The following is a 19636-nucleotide window of genomic DNA, read 5'->3' as shown; positions in this document are numbered from 1 at the left end:
GAAGCAGGTTGATTTTTCACCTCTGATGTTTGTTTGCAGTGAAATGAATTCACAGTAAATATTAATAATTCTTTTCTGGTAGGTTGCTTGGGTATAACCACCACCATTGCTGCTAAATAAAGTGGAGATTTCTGAATAGAAGAAATGAAATGAATGTTTTCGAGTGAAATTCTCAGAAATGAGGTTTTTGAAGTTGTTCTCTCCTTGAATCTGTACCTGAATTAAACAAGGCCTGAACACTCATGTTGAACAAACCTGGACTATACCTGTACATTCACTTTATCAGTGGCACCAAGTTCAATAGTGTTTAAAATACTTTAGCTTTTTTTTTTTCCTCCGTAGTTCAATTGAATTATTGCCCAGAGAAATCAGTTTCTCAGAGTACATTATGTACTTAATATTTGCCATAAATAATCAGAAGTGGTACTTATATATGTGGTGGAGTACTTTTCTGGCAAGTTTGTGTACTTCTGCCGCTTCTGTACACCACCTCCATGTGTTAGATTTTAATTATCTTAAAATGTCAAAGGCAATATCCGCCTGAAAGGCAATGCCATCCTTTTTTAATTCTCATACTTTAAAATGTAGTGGTAACCTTGTTTTTTTATAGTATTATCTACATTCTTTCAAGCTATAGGTATTCCATGTATCTACATTCAGCAGTCTTCTTATTGTGAGTGAGTCTGACTTTCCCTTTCCCTGCTACATTCACACTGCACAAGGGATTCACCGAAATGTTTCTGTTCCAACTCGTGGGGCCACTAGTTGGACTGGCTCGATAGGCACATCTTGTATAAAATGCAGTCAAGCTGTTGGGTTGAGATGGTTGGACTCTCCATTATAGACAGCATATCAGCTGACTGGAGTTTTACTTTGGGTCTTTGTCCTGTAGGATGATAATGGTCCAACCAAGCACCCTCCACACGGCAGGGGGCTTACTTAAAGTTCCCTTTTACTCTGTACAAATCTTCAACTTTAACACCACCGCATCACCACTTATTCCCAATCTTACTGGGTCCATATTATATCATGTGTTCTATGCTCTTTTGTTTGTTTGTTTGTTGTTTGATAACTGGGCCAGCATCTCACATGGAATAAACATCATGTCTCAAACAAGAATACACTTATGTTTTTCAGAATAAAGTTCTTTGTGTCTGCTAATATTGAGTCTCTAATGAAACCCATAATTGCAGATGCTTCAGACACTCAATAATCCAAATTTATGTAGCTTTCTGTAACTACTGTACCTGTAAAGTATGAAACATTTGGAGAATGCAGCATTGAAAACTTGGGAATTTGAAGTATATTCCTTCATGTGAAATCTAAAAGGGGAAGCTTGTAGTGATAAACTCACAGAAAATGATTACTATTAGACAGCGTCTTCATAGCTGTATGGAGTATTTTAGTGTCTTTCAGCATTTTGTTTTGGGTTGGGTTTTCTTAGTAATTGGTGGAAACCAAAACAAAACTATTATGAAGGTGAGTATTGGACTTAACTTATTAAGTGGATGAATGACAAACAAACAAAGAGCAAAGCTCTGTATTCACATGATGAGTGAATACATTTGGTAATGTGACCAAATGCTGTGCTTATGTGTTATGACCAAAAAAATAAAAGAATACTGCTGTTGATTCATATTGCATATTAAATCACTTAGCCATTCAGTGTGTGTTTCAGCACTAGTGTCTTCTCATGTAATCCACTGTCACTTTGTGTTGTCTGCCTTCTGCATTGTCATATGATCTGTTCTCTGACCCAGTGATGCACACAATGACCACCATGAATCAGAACATAATGTGATGATGGTGGTAGCATGCTTATATTATGGGACAGCTGTAGCTCAGGAGGTAGAGTAGGTAGGCCATTAATCACAGGGAGTGGCAGTGCAATCCCTGGCTCGTCTTGGTCACATTAACAAGAGTCCTTGAGCAAGACACTCTACCCAAATGGATACCAAATGGATTCATATGGGGATAGTGTTTTGGACAAAAAAATCCCAAGTAAATTTAATGGAAAGAACTTTTCACTTTTCACTTTTCAAATGGTAGAACTGGAAACAAAAGGCTGCTGTTGTCATTGTCAGACGAGAAGGTAAAGACAGACGAGGTCATACCAGCTAGGATTCAGAGAGGCATTTGTCTTTCAGGATGCTCTTGTAACCTTTCGAGCTGCCATTTGCAGCAATGCCCTGTCGGTGGGTATAGATGTAAGACAGCCCAGTGGAGGGGTGCCCTCCCCACGTGCCCACCTGCCTCTCTTACTGCAGTCTGCTGTACCATGTGGAGCCCCAGATGTAGCCGGCAGAATAATCCACACTCATACACTCATGAAAGTGTCCATCTGGCCCCACATACACACATTAAGCCCCGGAGCCATACAGGCATGGGGACACTGGGAAGCTTCTGCAATCCTGTTGTGGCATTTACCAGATACCGCAGTGTGAGATACTGCTGTACTTCTTCTATTCTGTCCATAGAAAGGCCCGATCTGAGGTGGTGCACAGCTGAGAGTCACTTGACTGTGACCGAGAGGTAAAACGGAAAGGGACTGAGCAGGATAAGCCTGCAGAGCTCACTGCTAGCAGAGCACAGCAGAGTGAGGAGGATCTTTTTACATTAGCTGTGCCTTAAGCACATGCAGATAACAACAGAGCTCCTGCCTGGCAGTAGAGGCACCAACACTGCAGCCCTGCATCACAGCTGGCAATGTTTATACAATCAAAATAAAAGACTGCTTTTTTTAATTCAAGGTTTTCTTTGCAGATCTGAAAAATATTTTATGTATTTTTCTTGGACTAAAATACACATAGACCTGAAAACCATTCAATATAAACAGCAGATAGAAGCCTGCTCCACTTTTTATTTGTTTCCACATAAGTATAAAAGGTTTGAACAACATAGTGGGTTATTCACATTTCAGTTATTGAAAATAATGATTGAATATACAGTAATATACAGAGAGTTTCACACACATATAGAAGAGAATTTATTTACAGTACATTCAGAGCATATGCATGCATTAAAGTGGAACTAGTACAATGTCTTGTGGCTCCATGAAAACTATGTCTGAGGAAATAATGTGGATGCTATTATTATCTTATTATCTTATATTTTGAAATACTTTATTGATCCCATGTGGAAATACTTGTTGAGGACACCTACAATTCAAGATGCTATTATTTAGGAGATCAGTGTCTTGTCCAAGGACACTTTAACATGTGACCAGGACAAGCCGGGGACCGAACAGCCATATTGCTCTACTAACTCATCCACAGCCACCTCTTTAAATTTAAAGGTATGTATGACAGATGATGGTACTGAGCACACAAAGAAAAACATGCTAATGGTTGTATTATGGGAAATACGGGATTGAGAGTGGAAGTCAGAACATATTGAAAGACACACTCATACATTGTTGTTGAGCATCTTCTGGCCAATATCAATCATCAAAGTTCTGCCTTATACACTAAAGAAAAGTGGGGCATTGCACAGTCTCTGCCTCATCACATACAGAAAATGTTCCTTCAAAGCTGTTATATTTAAAGATAATCTACGGATGACAGCATGGAAATATAACATGAGGGCTACTTGTGGTCTATGGTTCATGTTTTAGGAACGAGTGTCTCACTGGGAAGCTTTACTTTCATTTCTAAAGCAGCAGCGGGACAGACGGTGCTCTCACCCCCATGCTCGTCACCACTTCACAGGCTATTCAATTAGCAGAAGAAGCATGGGAGATAGAGCCATAATGGAGCTGATGAGATGCACAAGGACAGGTGACACTAATCAGAACGGCGCCCCATTGTCTCTGTGTGGGCATCATTAAGGAAAGAGAGTGATTTCAGGCTTTTTTTACTCCTCTCTGAGCCTGAACACACTCATGGAAGCGGTGTGCATTCTCTTCCCCATCATCAATTTGCAATATGTGAGAATATATCCACTGAATAAAGTGAGAGCGAAAGGGTTTCACATAGGGGAAAACAAGAATATCTGACACCTCAAAAATAGGTTTTAAAGTGTAAGATTTCATAAATGCCATGCTGATAAACTGAAACTGTGATATCTTGAATGGCTGTTAGGCACATCTAATACCCAAAGGATTTACTCTTACCCCAAAATCTGTATACTCCTCCTGTTAGCAGTTCAGAAAAGGCTAAGACATCCAGATTTTAACATTCACTTTCCTCTCGTCCGTTTGACTGTGTGATGCTGCTGCTGCGGCATGACCTGTATCTGCTGAAGTCGTCCTACACCGGGCTGGGCTCAATCTGTCCCCCTCAAAGCCTCTGGGTTGGACTGTGAAGGAGCTCTGCTCAGCTTGCCGGTACCAACTGCTGATGTAGCTCGACAGACACCTGAGGAAACACCAGGAGAGTACAAACATTAAGGGAGAGCAGACTGAGGTTGTGACTATGTTCACACTAAGACTCATACTAAATAACTGTTAGTCTAATAACATAATTCTAATCTTGATCTTATTATTAAATCCCTTTCCTCTTATTAACTGTGTCTCCAGTGCATGTAGAAACTCCTGCCTGAACCAGGGTGCCACTTAGCCTACTTACTTGACGTGACCATACAGTCAAGTATCCAAAACAATATTACAGTATATTTACAGTATTTATCCAACATGTGATCTATTCCTTTAAACCTGCAATAGCTGATCTTTTGGTCAAGTCAAAGATCTCTTCAGTAGTCATTCTCCTTGCTCTATATGGGTCTTCACCAACCTTAAAAAAATTATCTGGCTGTGTAGCAGCTGAATGTGCCACTGAATCATGTACAGCGAGTTTATCAGAGCTTCTTCACTGAAAACTGCTGTCTATTGTGGCTGGAAACAAGGGTAGTGAGAGTGAAGGAACAACATAAAGCTGTGGGCCTTAAAACAGCTTAAAAGGGCAAAATGCTGAGGGATGAATTTTTTACTATGAGCAACACATTTTATATTGTAAATGTTATTTTATACCCCTCAATATTCACCAGAAGATGGAATTTCACCTTACAGTAGACACAGTCATTTCATCCATTGTTAAAACAAAAACAATTAACAATAAGAACTTTTAGTTGTCTAAACCATACTTTAATTGGCAGGAGCAGTTTGGTAGGGAAAAACTGAAATATATTTGAATATAGAACATTTTTCATTGTCAGTAGATCAATGAATGAATGTAGGTCTCAATTAGGCTTGCACATCAGAACACTGGAATTTTTTTGCCATTCTTCTTTGCAAAGCTGCTCAAGCTCTGTCAGGTTGCGTGGGGATAGGGTGTGAACAGCACTTTTAAAGTCCATCCACAAATTTTCTATTGAATTGATGTCTGGGCTGAGCTGATTCGGCCACTCAAGAACATTCACCTTATTGTTGGTAAATCATTTCTGTGTAGCTTTCGCTGTATGCTTCGTGTCATTGTCTTGCTGGAAAACAAATCTTCTCCCAAGCCGTAGTTGTCTTGTCGACCGAATAAGATTGTCCAACCGGATTGTCTTATATTTTGCTGCATTGATCTTACCCTCTACCTTAACAAGCCTTCAAGGCAAGGCTGCCAAGAAGCATCCCCACACTATGATGCTGCCACCACCGTGTTTCACAGTGGGGACAATGTGATTGTAGTGACGTGCAGTGTTTGGTGTGCGCCAAACATAGCGACTTGTCTGATGGCCAAAAAGCACCATTTTGGTCTCATCAGACCGAAGAACCCTTTTCCACTTGACCATGGAGTCTTTCACATGCCTATTGATGAACTCAAGTCCTGATATAACACAGGTTTTCTTCAACAGTGGCTTTCTCCTTGTGACTCTCCTATAAAACCTTGACTGGTGAAGAACCCGAGCAACAGTTGTATGTACAGTCTCTCCTATCTCAGTTGCTGAAGCGTGTGTTGAGTGGCCTCTCTTACTAATCTCCTTCTTGCACAGTCACTCAGTTTTTGTGGACGGCCTGTTCTAGGCAGATTTAGACATGTGCCATATTCCTTCCATTTCTTGATGATGGATTTCACTGAACTCCGGGGGATGTTCAGTGCCTTGTAGATGTTTTTGTATCCTGCCTTATGCTTTTCAATGACCTGTTCCCTGAGTTGCTTGGAGTGTTCTTTTGTCTTCATGGTGTAATGGAAGCCAGGAATACTGATTAACCAGTCACTGGACCTTCCAGACACAAGTGTCTTTATACTGCAATCACTTGAGACACATTCACTGCACTCAGGTGATCCTCATTTCACTAACTGTGGGACTACTAGCAGCAAATATCTGGACCTCTGTTGGATTAGGTCAGTCATTTTAAAGGGGTGAATATTAATGCAAACACTGATTTCACCTTACATATTTTTATTTAATTGACAATACTTTGAAGAAACCTGTTTTCACTTTAAAATTAATATAAATTAATATTTAAAATTTAATTATTAAAGTATTTTTCTGAAATTGTTTTGTCAAAGTCACCATCTTGTATAGACCATGATTGATTTATAATGTCAATAAAAGGATGAAACATCCAAGGGGATGAATACTTATTATAGGCACTGTAGATAGCCTTTTTTGCTAATGCAAATGATCAGTTTCTTCTTAGGCGACTCTGCTGTTACAATCTGGTGATTGGCCAAACTACCTCTGATAATTTGCATTGTGTGATGCTGTGGGTGATGTCAGAGCAGTATTGAGTATATGTTCAAACACCTAAAATTTTATTCACCAAGGGCACAAACAAATATTACTCAAAGACATTAAACTGAAAAAAAGAAAAAAGAATGAGGTTTTACCAATAGTGCTTTGGTGCAAATTTTAGTCTTGGCTGTAGTTCCATCATGTGATTCATCTTGGAGCATTTTTGTCACAGCAATAAGTTAGTTATCATTAGGTGTTTGCGACTGAGCTAATCATGACAGCTTGACTCTGAGCGGTTGGACAGCCTTACTGTATCATTTTCTACAATCAGTGGCCACTTAATATCAAGATATACACCTTTCACTACTGCCTAGCAACAACACAGAGGACCATACACTGTAAAAAATGTCATGAAATTAACAGTAAAGTGCAGTAGAATCATGACATATTAAAAATGTAAATAGAAAAACAAAGAAGCTGTGTTTTATTTACAGTAATATTTACTTAATATTTAAACTATTTAACCAAACAAAACTGTTAATTGTAAAGGAAAGAAGAATATGTTAAAATAATCACATTTCTATGTGTAATTAATTGATTATTGTATTTTAAACTGTAATAGAAATAACATCTCAATTAAAGTCAAATTACAAAATGTGTTACAATAATGTGTTTTTTTTTCATAAACTATTATATTTTATAAGTAAATTTGTTATATTTTACAGATGAGATTTTGTACAATTACAATAAAATGCCATTATAGCAACTATAGCACAAACTGAAAATTTCAGTGCTTAGCATGACCGACAGCTGTCAGAAAAAACACACCGTTTACCACAGTTTGTTGTATGTGGGACTGTGTAGCTGCACAGTGAAAGAGGGTGACCTACACAATGTTAGATGATTTTACTATTGTGGGTGATTAGTGTGTGAACTATTTTTATACCCTCCCTAATAAAAGTTCTCATGAGTAAGTCTTGCTTATAATAGCCAATATAATTTAAACCATCTCAGAATAACATTGAAATGTTCCTAAAAACCTGCACTTTACTATTTAAAAAATAAGATTTCGCTGTTCAAAATAAGATTTGCATGACGTAGCTAAGTCCACTTCATTGTAGTGAACATAGAACATGTTATTATTAATGTTAATTAATTTATAGTCAAAACATTGATAAAAGGTTTTTTTTCTGCCTGCCATAAAACATTGCATACCATACCTACTGAAATAGACAGTAACATTTTTTTGAATAGTTTTTATTGTAATTTACTACAGATTTGGCAAAAACGTATCTGTTAAAATTTACAGATTGTTCAGTAAAGTCGTTTTAATTTTTACCGTATTTTCTACAGAATTATTCTTGCTACCACAGCTGCCAGCTTTATTCCGTAAAAATGCCAGATTTATTTTTACAGTGTAGAAATCAAGCCTGATGCTCATTATTTCCACCTGAATGTTTCCAACTATAACAGGTAATAAAATGCAGTTTAACATTTTTAGGAACTGTTCAGTACAAAGTCAGGCATGGGATAGCAAACAGAAAAATCCCCTCTCTTCCAGCAGATTGACTGAATGCATAACCTCAGTCCACATAGTAATTGTCTGCTGAGGCAAATCAATGGCTCAGATCAGAATTGAAGCTTTCTGCTTGTTTACAACATCTATCATTTGTTCTTATCAAGTGTGATCAGAGCAATTTTCCCTCCCTTAATATAGGTTTGATGGGACAAAGAAAAGCTCAATTCTCAGAGAATTGGAAAACACATTTCTTGTGCTTTGTGGTAACTAAACTGTCAACAGATAAGAGAGTCCATAGTATCAACTTGTGGGTAATTCATTGTACAATTGTGCTGTTGTGTTTTCTTTTGGAACAGCTTGGAAATATGGTTTGAGGCCTTTGCTCAGATGTCACAGCAAATGCTTTGTTCAAATGCTTGCACAGGAAAATGTAAAGCAGAATGCAAAATATGCACAGTGCTCTCTTTGTCCACTAATTCTCTTAACGTCTGTGCAGTCATCGCCTCAAAAAGCCTATTTGTACCTTTGTGTGGACTTCTGTCAGCAAAAGGGCGAAGAGCTGCTCGTCCTGAGGGAGCTCTGCAAACTGCTGCAGACAGTAGCGTGAGGTGAGAGAGCAGTGTAGGCCACTTTGTATCATGTCAGCGTTAGCGGTTAGACGCCATCTCCACAGTGTCCCTTGTCACCAATCACATCCTTTTAAACCACCCAGGGAGTTCGACACCCCCCTCACCCACACACATACATACATACACACACACACACACACACACATACACTGCCTTATCTGTCAATGCTGCTTAAATAATGTAATTAATGACTTAATTAACATTTCCATAATCTATTTTAATAAATCTAACACGGCATAATGAGAGTTTCTAACCTCCAGGCAATGGCATATAAAAATTCACAGTGCAGAGCTGCATGGTCAGGGCACTGTCTCCGCGCCGCAGCTCTTGTCATGACAGTAAAAGAAGGAGAGGGCGCATATTGTGTGACAGCCTTCTGAAAGGGAGTTCAAGCCTGGCAAATGTCATGTGACTTTGTGAATGTGTCCAATAACAGAAGTGCAGCACAAGGAGGAGGACGACGAAAAAGATTATTTTGGAGTGTTGAAGGGAAGCCAGAGTGCGATACACTTAGATGGAAATGAGAAAGTTTCATCTAAAGAAGTTTGGAAGTAGAACAAATGATGCTGACCTTGGACAATTCGAAGGGGGATCTTGTTATGTTGTTTAGCAGCTTTTGTTACTTGAACCTAAGGAGGCTGTGGTCCCTTTGCTCTCGCTGCTTCTACTGTGTCATAATAAGCAGGACTATTTCTTCTCCTTTTGTAACTAACTAAGACACTTAACTGAGCAGAAATATACTCATTAGGTATCAGTCCTAAAGACTGTATCAGGGCTGATCCAGACAAAGTTTGATGGATTAGTATTAGTTAAGATAAAACTGATCAAATCTTGCTGGAGTTGCACGGCTGATCCTTGATGACTGTTAACACTACACAACAGGTCCAAAACTGCTGTATGAGTAAAATGTGCAAACTGGTGTGGTGTGATCCACTAAAGAGAAGCAGGGTCTTGTCGCGTGTGTGTACAGACACCGGTTTTAATTTCAAATGTCACATTTAAGGTGTATAAGGAACTTTCAAGTGAGGATCTTTTGTATTTGGAATAAGTAAATTGTGAGAAATACCGTGTATCATATTAAGTGGCACTGGAACAGACCTAATGGATAGAGAAGTGGACTCTGCAACTGTCAACGAATCCCATGAGAGAACTAAAACTGAAAATGTGTCCATCTCTCAACTCACTGTCGTTGGCACTCCATCCCAAGCCCATTAGTTGCAGCTGGAGACATCAATCTTTAAAAACAGGTCACAAATGTATAGTTACATTTTAAAAGCTTAGTATTTCTTTAGCAGCTGGGCAGTGACATTCTTGACTAATGTTAATTAAGCAGGAGTGCATTTGGACTATTTTCAGTTCTGGATGAATACATGGTTGGTGTTCCACAGAGTATTTACAGCAGCAGTTTGTATGTGTATGTGTGTGTGCTCATGCTAATGAAGAAACATGTCAACCAGTGTGGCTCACTGATGTGTTTTTAATAGTTTATGGACAATAATGAAGCTCTGTGGCACAGAGGAACAACATATTGGGATTTTGCACAGGCTCCACTTCAATGAATTCACTGTTGCTTTTTGTCTTTTCATGACATTTGCTGCTACTAGAAGAATATAAAATATTAGTAGCCTTATTCATTAAAAGAGTACTCCTCCTGTTTAGCATTGTACTCCTATAACATTGTCAGACTCACAATGAAAAGTTAAAAAAAAAAAAAAAAATCAAATTCAATGCAGCAGAACAAATTCTATACTCCTCTTTATACCACACGATTTTCTTCCCCACATGTCAAAACCTGCTGCCTATATTACTCACAGTGCAACTTAATCACAGTCATCTATTCACGGATTCAGGTGTGTTTTGCTTGTTTTGAGCTGCTAGCCTCTAGCAGAGGCAATATTTTTTTTTTTTTTTTCCCTTTTTCAAACTTGTAGTCATACGCTGTACGTTGACTCACGTAACTCCACTTCAAGTAATTTCATACTGATTTCACATGGGCCCCAAAAGGCTTAATCCAACTTCCCCCCCCCGCCCTCAAATATACAGTAGTTTGATCTGTTTGGACTTTGGTCTGTGAGACCAGTCAAGTTCCAATTGAAACAGAGGAGAAGCCTCAAATAAAAAGAACTACACATATTAACAAGATGGCCAGAAAAATGACAGAACTGGCCTTTAATGACTGATTTTCATAGTATAGTATTTGATTGGTTGTGTCTGAAGTGTTGTAACCATGGAAACTGACAACAGGTAAAAGAGACACAGACGCTTAATCACTGGGGTGGTGGCAAAAGATTGTAGCCCTGCCGCCATCAAGCAGGCCCTATTGCACGTTGCCATTTCATTGAGAGTCATTGTAAACGATCACATGAGTACTCAACATGGGTCCAGCACAGTAAAAGGTCATTCTGAACTGTTTATCTTTGTCTTCGAGCCCTGTTCCAGAAACTAACAGGCTGTGTGGTGGGTGACAGACAAGGGGGTTGCTCCTTACAAGGACTTCCACCCTGGGGCTGAAAAGTGACTGAGATGCACCCTGACAGGGGGCAGCAGGAGGCTGGCACATCCCAGACAGCACAAGCACCACGGGGCACGGGTCTGTGAGGCCCACCAATATTAATAAGAGCACCCACCAAACCTTTCCTACTGTACCATTAATAATGTAAGCATCATTTGACAGCAAACCTGTTTACTGCAGCGGAATACCTCCAGTGTCACGAGCTGCGTGTTAAGCAGACGGACATGTATACAGCATTTCTCTTCCCTGTAACACACAGTACTTAATCTGTGACACGGATTGAACTATTTTCATTTCTGAATTTGGGCTTTGAAGCTTCAAAGTAACATATGCATTAAGTTATTTTGAACACATTAAGAAACTGTTCATGTTTCGGCAGCTTAAATGTTAGCATGACAATTTACCTGAACCTCTGTCATTTCAAACAATGAGCAAATACCTGCAGCCGATTCCTGCCAAGAATGTAGCTCCTCTGAAGCCGCTGAATTTGTTGTAAACAAACCAATTTCCTGTCAAAAAATTGCAGCTCATTACCAGCGTGGATAAGGGCTACAACATGATAATGATGCAGAAGCACATTACTAGTGCAGCCATATTTATTAATTACAAGTTCACTAGCCACATTCCTTGCAAAGGCAGTTAATGGGGGGGAAAGTTACGAGCCTTGTTGAGTTAATTACAAACAGCCTCTTTTTTGTTAAGACAAATACTGGAGGAAGGAGAGATGTAGAACACAAAGTTTTAGTTTTGGTACCGGCACAAAAAGCTGTTTAGGATGATTGGATGGTTACATCGCTTTTACTACTGCAAATTCATAATTTACAGTGAATTTCATTAAGCAGGGGAACTAAATCCTAACATTCAGTTGATTAAGGTCAGTCACCAAAGTCACACATCACAAAAAAATATGGTTTTATTTGTAAAATAACATTCTTTTTCCTAACATAATTATAAGTAATGAATATTTTTAGTAATATGCAGCCTGATTCAGTCACCGCTTTAGGCAATTACAGATTACATAATCTGTATTTGTAATCTGACCACAGTATTCGCCATATGTTGCTTTCCAATCATATTGTTTATGATGATTAGATGTTAATAAAAACAGGCTGTTCATTTACTAATGGTTTACAGAACCGCAGGCATTGTTCCAATTAGCACTATTAAAATGGAAAAGAAGACTAAATGAAAACAAGATGGGTGGAAGGTGCTGGGGGTCGGACAACAACATGTTTTCAGAGATGATTATTTGGGTGAAATGGACGGTCACTGCTTCTTGTTTTCAAACTCACATAAAAATGACAAGTTGCTTTCATCTGGCAGATGAAAACACATTTAGGACCAGAATACAACCACAGTAGAAAGACATTCATCATTTGAATCCTTAATATTAATATTAATAAGGCTCGGAAACTCTAAAAGGTCCAGATATGAGGGTTAATAAACACAGAGTACAAAATAAAATACTCACTTGATCAGCAGGATCTCTGTGAGAACACCAAAAGTGGCCGCTGCCACTTTAAAGGTGGTAGGTGGAGGTGGATTGGTGAAGGCGGTCATCATGCAGTAAACAACATAAGGCACCAGACCCAGCAAAACCAATGCAGTAATCAGCACAAGCCATGTCTGCCACTGGACGGTAACTGACCACCATGGAGATCTCCTCTGGAGCTGGTACTGAATAACAAGAGAACAACATGCAAGTCTGAGTCCTCATGACGCAATCACTGTTGTACCAGCAAACTGAACAGGATTGAGCAACACTCATAAGTCCTGAGCTTGATTTATGCGTCTGTGTCGAATATACACATAGACTAAGTACTAGTCCCTGTACCTGTCACTCTGCAATTACACCACCTAACTAGTAGTTGGCAGGTTTTTTCCAGTGTACTACAAACACCAGTGACTTAAACTCAGTTAGAGCTGGAGTTGGAGCTTGTAGATGTTGCATTGCAGTTACTTTCAGCAAATTTATTGCAACGCAGCAAACAGAGAAGATGTTGGTTAAAGTGATCTATACTGAGTTACACCCATCACAGTAGTTGGGGTTTGTGTTGCAGCAACGTGTAGTTACATTTCTAAAGGAGGTGCATGTCAGGCTATGGTGTAGGGTCCACGTCTACATTGTAGGTACAGCATAGATTTGATGCAGAAACACAAATCATGCTTTGGCTGAACTTCTTAGTTAGCCCTAATTAGCAACTTTTAACATGCCAATATGCTAAACATAGATGGTAACATAGGTCTGCACAGTAATTATTACATCTGCTAGACTTCAATATGTTAAAGTGTGAAATATTGTGAGGTTGTGAATGGCTGAACCTCCAAAATAACCTTTTTTCCTCCTCCTTGTGTTGCACTTCTGTTATTGGACACATTCATAAAGTCACATGACATTTGCCAAGCTTGAACTCCCTTTCAGAAGGCTGTCACACAATATGCGCCCTCTCCTTTTACTGTCATGACTGCACTGTGAAGCATTTATTTGGACTACTTAAGTTTTATTTCATTCCAATAATTAGATCCTAGCTCTGTAATCATGATACATGAGTCTATAAAACAGCTTTTAAAATTACAGGTAGATTTAGATGCATATTGATGTAAAGATAGAAACCTATTCCTTAATGATTTAACTAGTTGGAGTTTGTCCTCATTAATTCTATTCACCTGTTTTTTTTTTTTTTTAATATGTAACCTCACACATGTTCTGTACATACAGTTCCACAGACTTTGCACTTCAGCAACTGTATAAAACACTCAAACATAAAGTGAAAAAAACCCCAAAGACACACACTGGCCCATACAGAAAAAACACCCATGCATACATGCGCTCATCAAGCGAGCTTGCAAACACTACCTTAACTCCTCGCCAAATATCGCCTCTCTCTGGAAATAAACCAAATGACTTGAACAGTGTTTGATTAGTGTCTGGAATTCATCTGCAAATGCACACTTGCCTTGTCCGCTTTCATGGCTGCTATTCATTAATTAGACTCTTTGTGCAACTGAGCTATCCTCAATGTTTAAGGTTACATCAGGCCCCAGTAAGTGGCTGCCTGATAACAGAATGCATCCATCTTCATTACTCAGCCCTTTCTGTCTAGGCTTGCTCCTCCACAAGTGAGCTATGTCAGTAGGCTCTTAAGGAACTGATACATGCATTTAGACCTGAAGTTTTTTCCACCTTTGATTTTAGTCACTGTTATTAAATTACTGGGTTGTGGTTACCTTTCACATTGGGTTCTTTTGCGGTGAGTTTTCTTTCTCAAGATGAAACAGTGGCGCAGCCAAATAAAAACCAAACACCTGTTTTTAAATTTCAAACTATCTATGTGTGTCAGATAAGCATTGCAGCCTTTTTATGTCATGTTCCCTCCTGTCCTGGTAGATCAATTGGTTTTGAGCCATTTTAAAAGAACCTTGCGCTTATTAAACACAACATTTTACAATCTAAAGCTTAAGATCAGACACTAGTCAATACATTAAAACATCTATTTTGTCTATGTTCATTTTAAACATGGCAACTAATAATTCTGAAATTATTACTTTTGAAATTTCTATCAAAATAATTATTCAGTTAATGTTAAACCTTTTTTCCACTTGGTTTTATAATGCAAACCAGTTATGGTTGGTGAAAGGGCTTTTAGAGATAAAACAAAATGTAAGCTTATTCCATCCATTTTGCCAGAGAAAACCTAGACATTCAGACAAATGTCTTCACAAACCAAAACACATGTTTTCAATCTTAGAGGAAATATGAATAAACTCAGCTCCCAAGGTAACAACAGAGCAAATGTGTTGCCACACAGTGAAGGCTTTCTTTTGTTATTTAGGGAATGGAACCTAATAACACAAGCTTTTAAGAGGAGACTAAATGTGGTGGTCAGTCCTTAAGGTTTGGGAGACTGAAAGCAATTGAACACATTTTAGTGACAATGCTGAAAAGGCATGGTTAAATGAAGCTGTTAGCGTCACATCCATGAGTGGGACCACAGCTTTTAGTCATTTCAAGGCCAAGCCAGTTTGAATCGTGTTAAAAGCAGCTCTATATGGTTATTGTATTGCCTCAGCCAAATTAATTATCTATGTGGATGATGAGTAAAGTAATCATAAGGAGGCAGGCCTGTCTTGTCTAAGTGACTCTGCATGGAATGTAAGCATGTTTTTACTATTTTGGAGGCTTGTGGTTCAGATGAAAAGAGGAGAGACAATGGCCCATCTCTTCCCTAAAGGAAGTAGGAGTGCATGTATTGCTTGGCCAGCTTACCTCCCCCTTTTTGGTAAGGAAAGCTTTTTGATCAGAAATTACATTTGCTCTGCATCTAATATCAAATTCAAATAACACGTAGTAATGCATACACCAGATTGAGGAGCAAGCTATAACTTGAAAAGTCAACAATCCATACATTAACAATTGGTTAAAATGCACAGTCTATTAATTACATCCTCATGTTTTATGACTATGACCTTTAAACACTATACCAATCAATCAATACAGGAAGGGTTCGGCCTATTGGGAATATTTGGATCCACAGATTCTGAAAGTAGGACACTATTTTTCCAAACACAATCATTATTAATAGCTGGACAGTCAGCCCAAATACAATTTCTTCATATTTTCCATATTACTGCCTCTCCTTTAGTACAACTACATCCACTAGCACATACACATTGTCAGGGATGGGGATACTTAATTAAGTGCTGTTACATTGGTATAGTACAGTGGACACAATATGCACAATGCAATATTATCATCATAAAGTAATGGTCAGGATATTTATGACCTGTCACTTAAATGACAGTAACAGTCCCTCTGATAATATTGAACACCGATACTAATAAACTAGAAGTTTTAGAGTCATCTTCTCAAATGTGCTCAGGTTGTAAATAACTGCAACAGAAAAAAAAAGAATTGCAAACAACAGCCAGATTAACAACTGCATAACTTTCAATGTCGTCCTCTTTTGTTATGTTTGCCATGCTTATTAGGCTTCGACGGTGGCAGAAAAAACCTCAAAATGCAAAGTAATATTGGAAACAATGTGTCCTTGAATTCAGAGAGAAGAAGAGAAAATCAGACTGCCTGTTTTCAAAGGTTACTGTTATTGTGGCTTTATGAAGCTGTACCTTTGTTGTGTATTTTCAAACTATATATTTTACTTTTACAAGAGATAAGACTGAAGTATTGTGGGTATACAGAGAAAAAAGTATCCATTTTCCCCGAAAATACCGCAAGCTTAACAGTACACTAGCTAGTAATGCATGCTCATATTAGTAGTTCTTCACACTGTTGAAATCATTAATTTTGCTATTTGCTCTGTAATTTCTGGTTTTCAAGACTTGGAAAACATGGCACCACCACCACCACGGTACAAGATTAATCTATGACTACACTTTTATTGTTAAGAGAAGAGGTTAATGCTTAATTCACCTTTCAGGTATCAACACAGTCACTTTATCACACAAAGTGACATTTGTGAGTGTTTCATACCTGTTAAACATATTATTATGTGCTGGGTGGGTTAGAAGTTTGCAATTATTACGGTAATTTGTCATCATGCTCTGAAGGCTATAGAATATGTACCTTCTGAAGTAGAGATCTGTAGATTTGATTGCCTAAACTGGCTCAGTACTAACTTTTAACTGGCCATTGTTGGTGTATCGACAAACTTTACTTAGATCTCCTAATTTCAGGCAAAACACAAATGAACTGCGTAATGTGGAAATGCCAAACAGCCTCTGCCTACCTGGCTCCCATGCACATGCTGTTTGTTTGCTAACAACAGGGTTGAAGTGCTACTTAGCATGACCAGACTAGAAAGTCTATTAACTTATTGAGATTAAAAGTCTGATGCCTTCCCTCTCACCTCCATGCTCCCTTCCCCCCAGCCAGCACCACACCTCCAAAGGAGAAAGGTGATTGATGAGAGCCATCAGGCAGCTTGGAATCTCTTCTCCTTATGCATCTAAGCTGTTTCAACACACACTGGGAGAGCAGGGGAGGGGGAAGGGAGTGAGCTATTGTCCATCCTCTGACTTTTTAGAAGTTAAGTACTCGCACTAAAATATTTAGCTTGTACATTAATCTCTGGAAAATTAATTTGCCATTATACTTTCTCCCTCAGAAAAAAAAGACTTTTTTCCAAATAGAGTGTGGTTTCCACTCCCTACTCTTCATGCTCTGTGAGCTTTCTCTCCTTTGACTTACTCATGGGACTGCTTGAAAATTAATGTCCCTGAGGGATGCTGTTTGGACAATCAGGGTGGATCCTATCATCGACCACAGAAGCTCTCTTGAGAAGGGTTAGCTGGAGTGGCAAAAAGGAAGGGAATGAATGTTACATATGTATATCCCTACTGCAGACATGCTCAATCACATTAATGCAAGTGCAGCACATTATTATGTACTAATTGCCAATGGATAGTGGCATTACTTTAATGTGCTGCTGATTGTATTGCTACAAACCAAGAGGGGTTCATTGTCTTTAGATAAATAACCTCATTGGACCTAAGACAATAACTAAGATAAATAGAATCAATGTCCTCTATGGAAACAATTTAGTTTGTGTTACAGCTGTTTTATGCTGCACACTCCTTGGCCACTTACAGTCTAATACAATCCAATACAGCAGCTCTGCTATGAATTCTACTTTTACAAGGTTATAATTTCTGTTTTTGGACAAACTGTCATGAAGGTGTTAATTCTACTTTTTTGCTAGGTTTTGAAGAGGCCAAAACATTAGAAATATATCAATTATTTTAATGCAGCCAGTGAGTGTATGTATACACTGATGCAGCACTTGAAGACCTGGTGAAGTAGACCACACGACTTATGCAAATAAGGAATAATCACAGACAAATCTTTGCCCATAATTGGTCGAGTGGTTTCTGGTCCACAGAATGTTTCTTGATACCAATAGTGAAAAACACTTAGATTTAATCATTGCCCCCACACCTGTAGTCCAGTAATATGTCTTTAGGTGCACTTGGCTCCCAGGCGCAGTATAGGGTCTGCTTGAAAATGTACTTGGTGCCTCCTGGTGTGAGGGGTACGTGAAAGTATATTTTCATTCTAGTCCTTGACAATGTCTATGCATGATCATGATGAACTAGTTAACTGCCTTCAATATTAACTAACTATCAAGCATATTAAGCAACCATGGCAAGGGCTAGCATATCATCAACTAACTTTATTATGTCGGGGTTTAAATTTAGTTTAAGCCTCTCTAATTACCAGTTCATTGACAATGGAGGCAATGTTAGTAGTTCACCACTGTGCTTCATTGGATTTGGGGAATTATAGCAGCTGTTACCTGAGTAGCAGTGTCAGTAGTGTCTCTTTCTCTTGTAATAAAACAGAACAAAAAAACAGAATCATGCTACCTGAACATGAAAAACAATGTATAACTCTAACCTTTGAGTGATTTGCTAAGATTTGTACACAAAGCCAAAAAACAGTGATCTTGCACTTGTCATTATCATACTTGTAACATACATATAAGTTTGTTCATTAGATTAATCTTACGATTCAAGATTATATTATTCCAATGTCATCTACATAGCCATCATCCACTGGTGAGTATGAAGATATTTTAGTCATTTTTGGCATTTAGTTTTAGCATCAGTGTTTTCACATGGCATCATGTATAAAGCCGTTAAACATATATTTACCACCTTTTGATGGTGGTGTCAGCAGAAGACACTGGAGTTAATGTTGGCTTAACTTGCTGGCTAGCTACACCAGACACTGTAGTCTCGCTGGAAAAACTGATGGAAGATGAAGAAAGATGACTGCTTTTGTCTACCTCTGTTTCAATTAATACAAATTTTAGGAATCTGTCCCCATTATTGTAAACCGCACATGTGCCGCGTGAGAACAGAAAGCTTGACAGGCGTACCAACAGTAACTTGGCAGATGGTCAATTGTGGCTCCATGGCTCCTTGTGGGGAAGTGTAAGATAGTGTGAGAGGATGTGCATGAGAGTGTGTTAGCGGGAAAAACAGAGAAGGCATTGTGCGAAACAGTTTGTGTGTCAGAGGAAGAGGGAGTGGGGTTTTGGTCATCTGCCATCGGATAAGATATCCTGACAAGGCAATCAGAGAGAAACAAATTCTGCAGCCACACGGGTTCAACTCTGTCGTTCTTCACCTTGATGAGCTTTTGAAAAATGGAGTGCAGTTGAAATTGGTTTTGTATGAGAGGCTTCTGATATGTCTCTTGTCAGGATTATTGCCACCTGTCTTCATTGGCTGCAAAGGTCTGTTAATTAATCTGCCTTCCCTTCTTAGTGGCCGGAGAGGACGGGGTAAACAGAGCGCTGCCTTTCCTCTTCAGCACTGGTGTGTCAGGTGTACCATTCCAAACAAATACAT

The 19636-nt window shown here is 38.7% G+C and overlaps 1 protein-coding gene across 2 annotated transcripts in view; it reads right to left on the bottom strand.

Annotated features, from left to right (window-relative positions):
* Positions 1-2822: 2822 nt before the first annotated feature.
* Positions 2823-19636, bottom strand: part of LOC113152830 — a 64148-nt gene continuing 47334 nt past the window's right edge. For both annotated transcript variants that reach the window (XM_026346295.1, XM_026346296.1), the window contains exons 4-5: positions 12735-12940; positions 2823-4355 (exon numbers count right to left, since the gene is read on the bottom strand). In XM_026346295.1, the coding sequence (XP_026202080.1) occupies positions 4154-4355; positions 12735-12940 (408 nt within the window). In that variant the 3' untranslated portion in view covers positions 2823-4153. The remainder of the gene's footprint in view (positions 4356-12734; positions 12941-19636) is intronic.

The sequence above is a fragment of the Anabas testudineus genome, chromosome 4 (genome assembly GCF_900324465.2).
Source record: "Anabas testudineus chromosome 4, fAnaTes1.2, whole genome shotgun sequence".
Lineage (NCBI taxonomy): Eukaryota > Metazoa > Chordata > Actinopteri > Anabantiformes > Anabantidae > Anabas > Anabas testudineus.
Note: the sequence above shows the minus strand (reverse complement) of the source record. Positions and strands in the feature narration are given on the sequence as shown.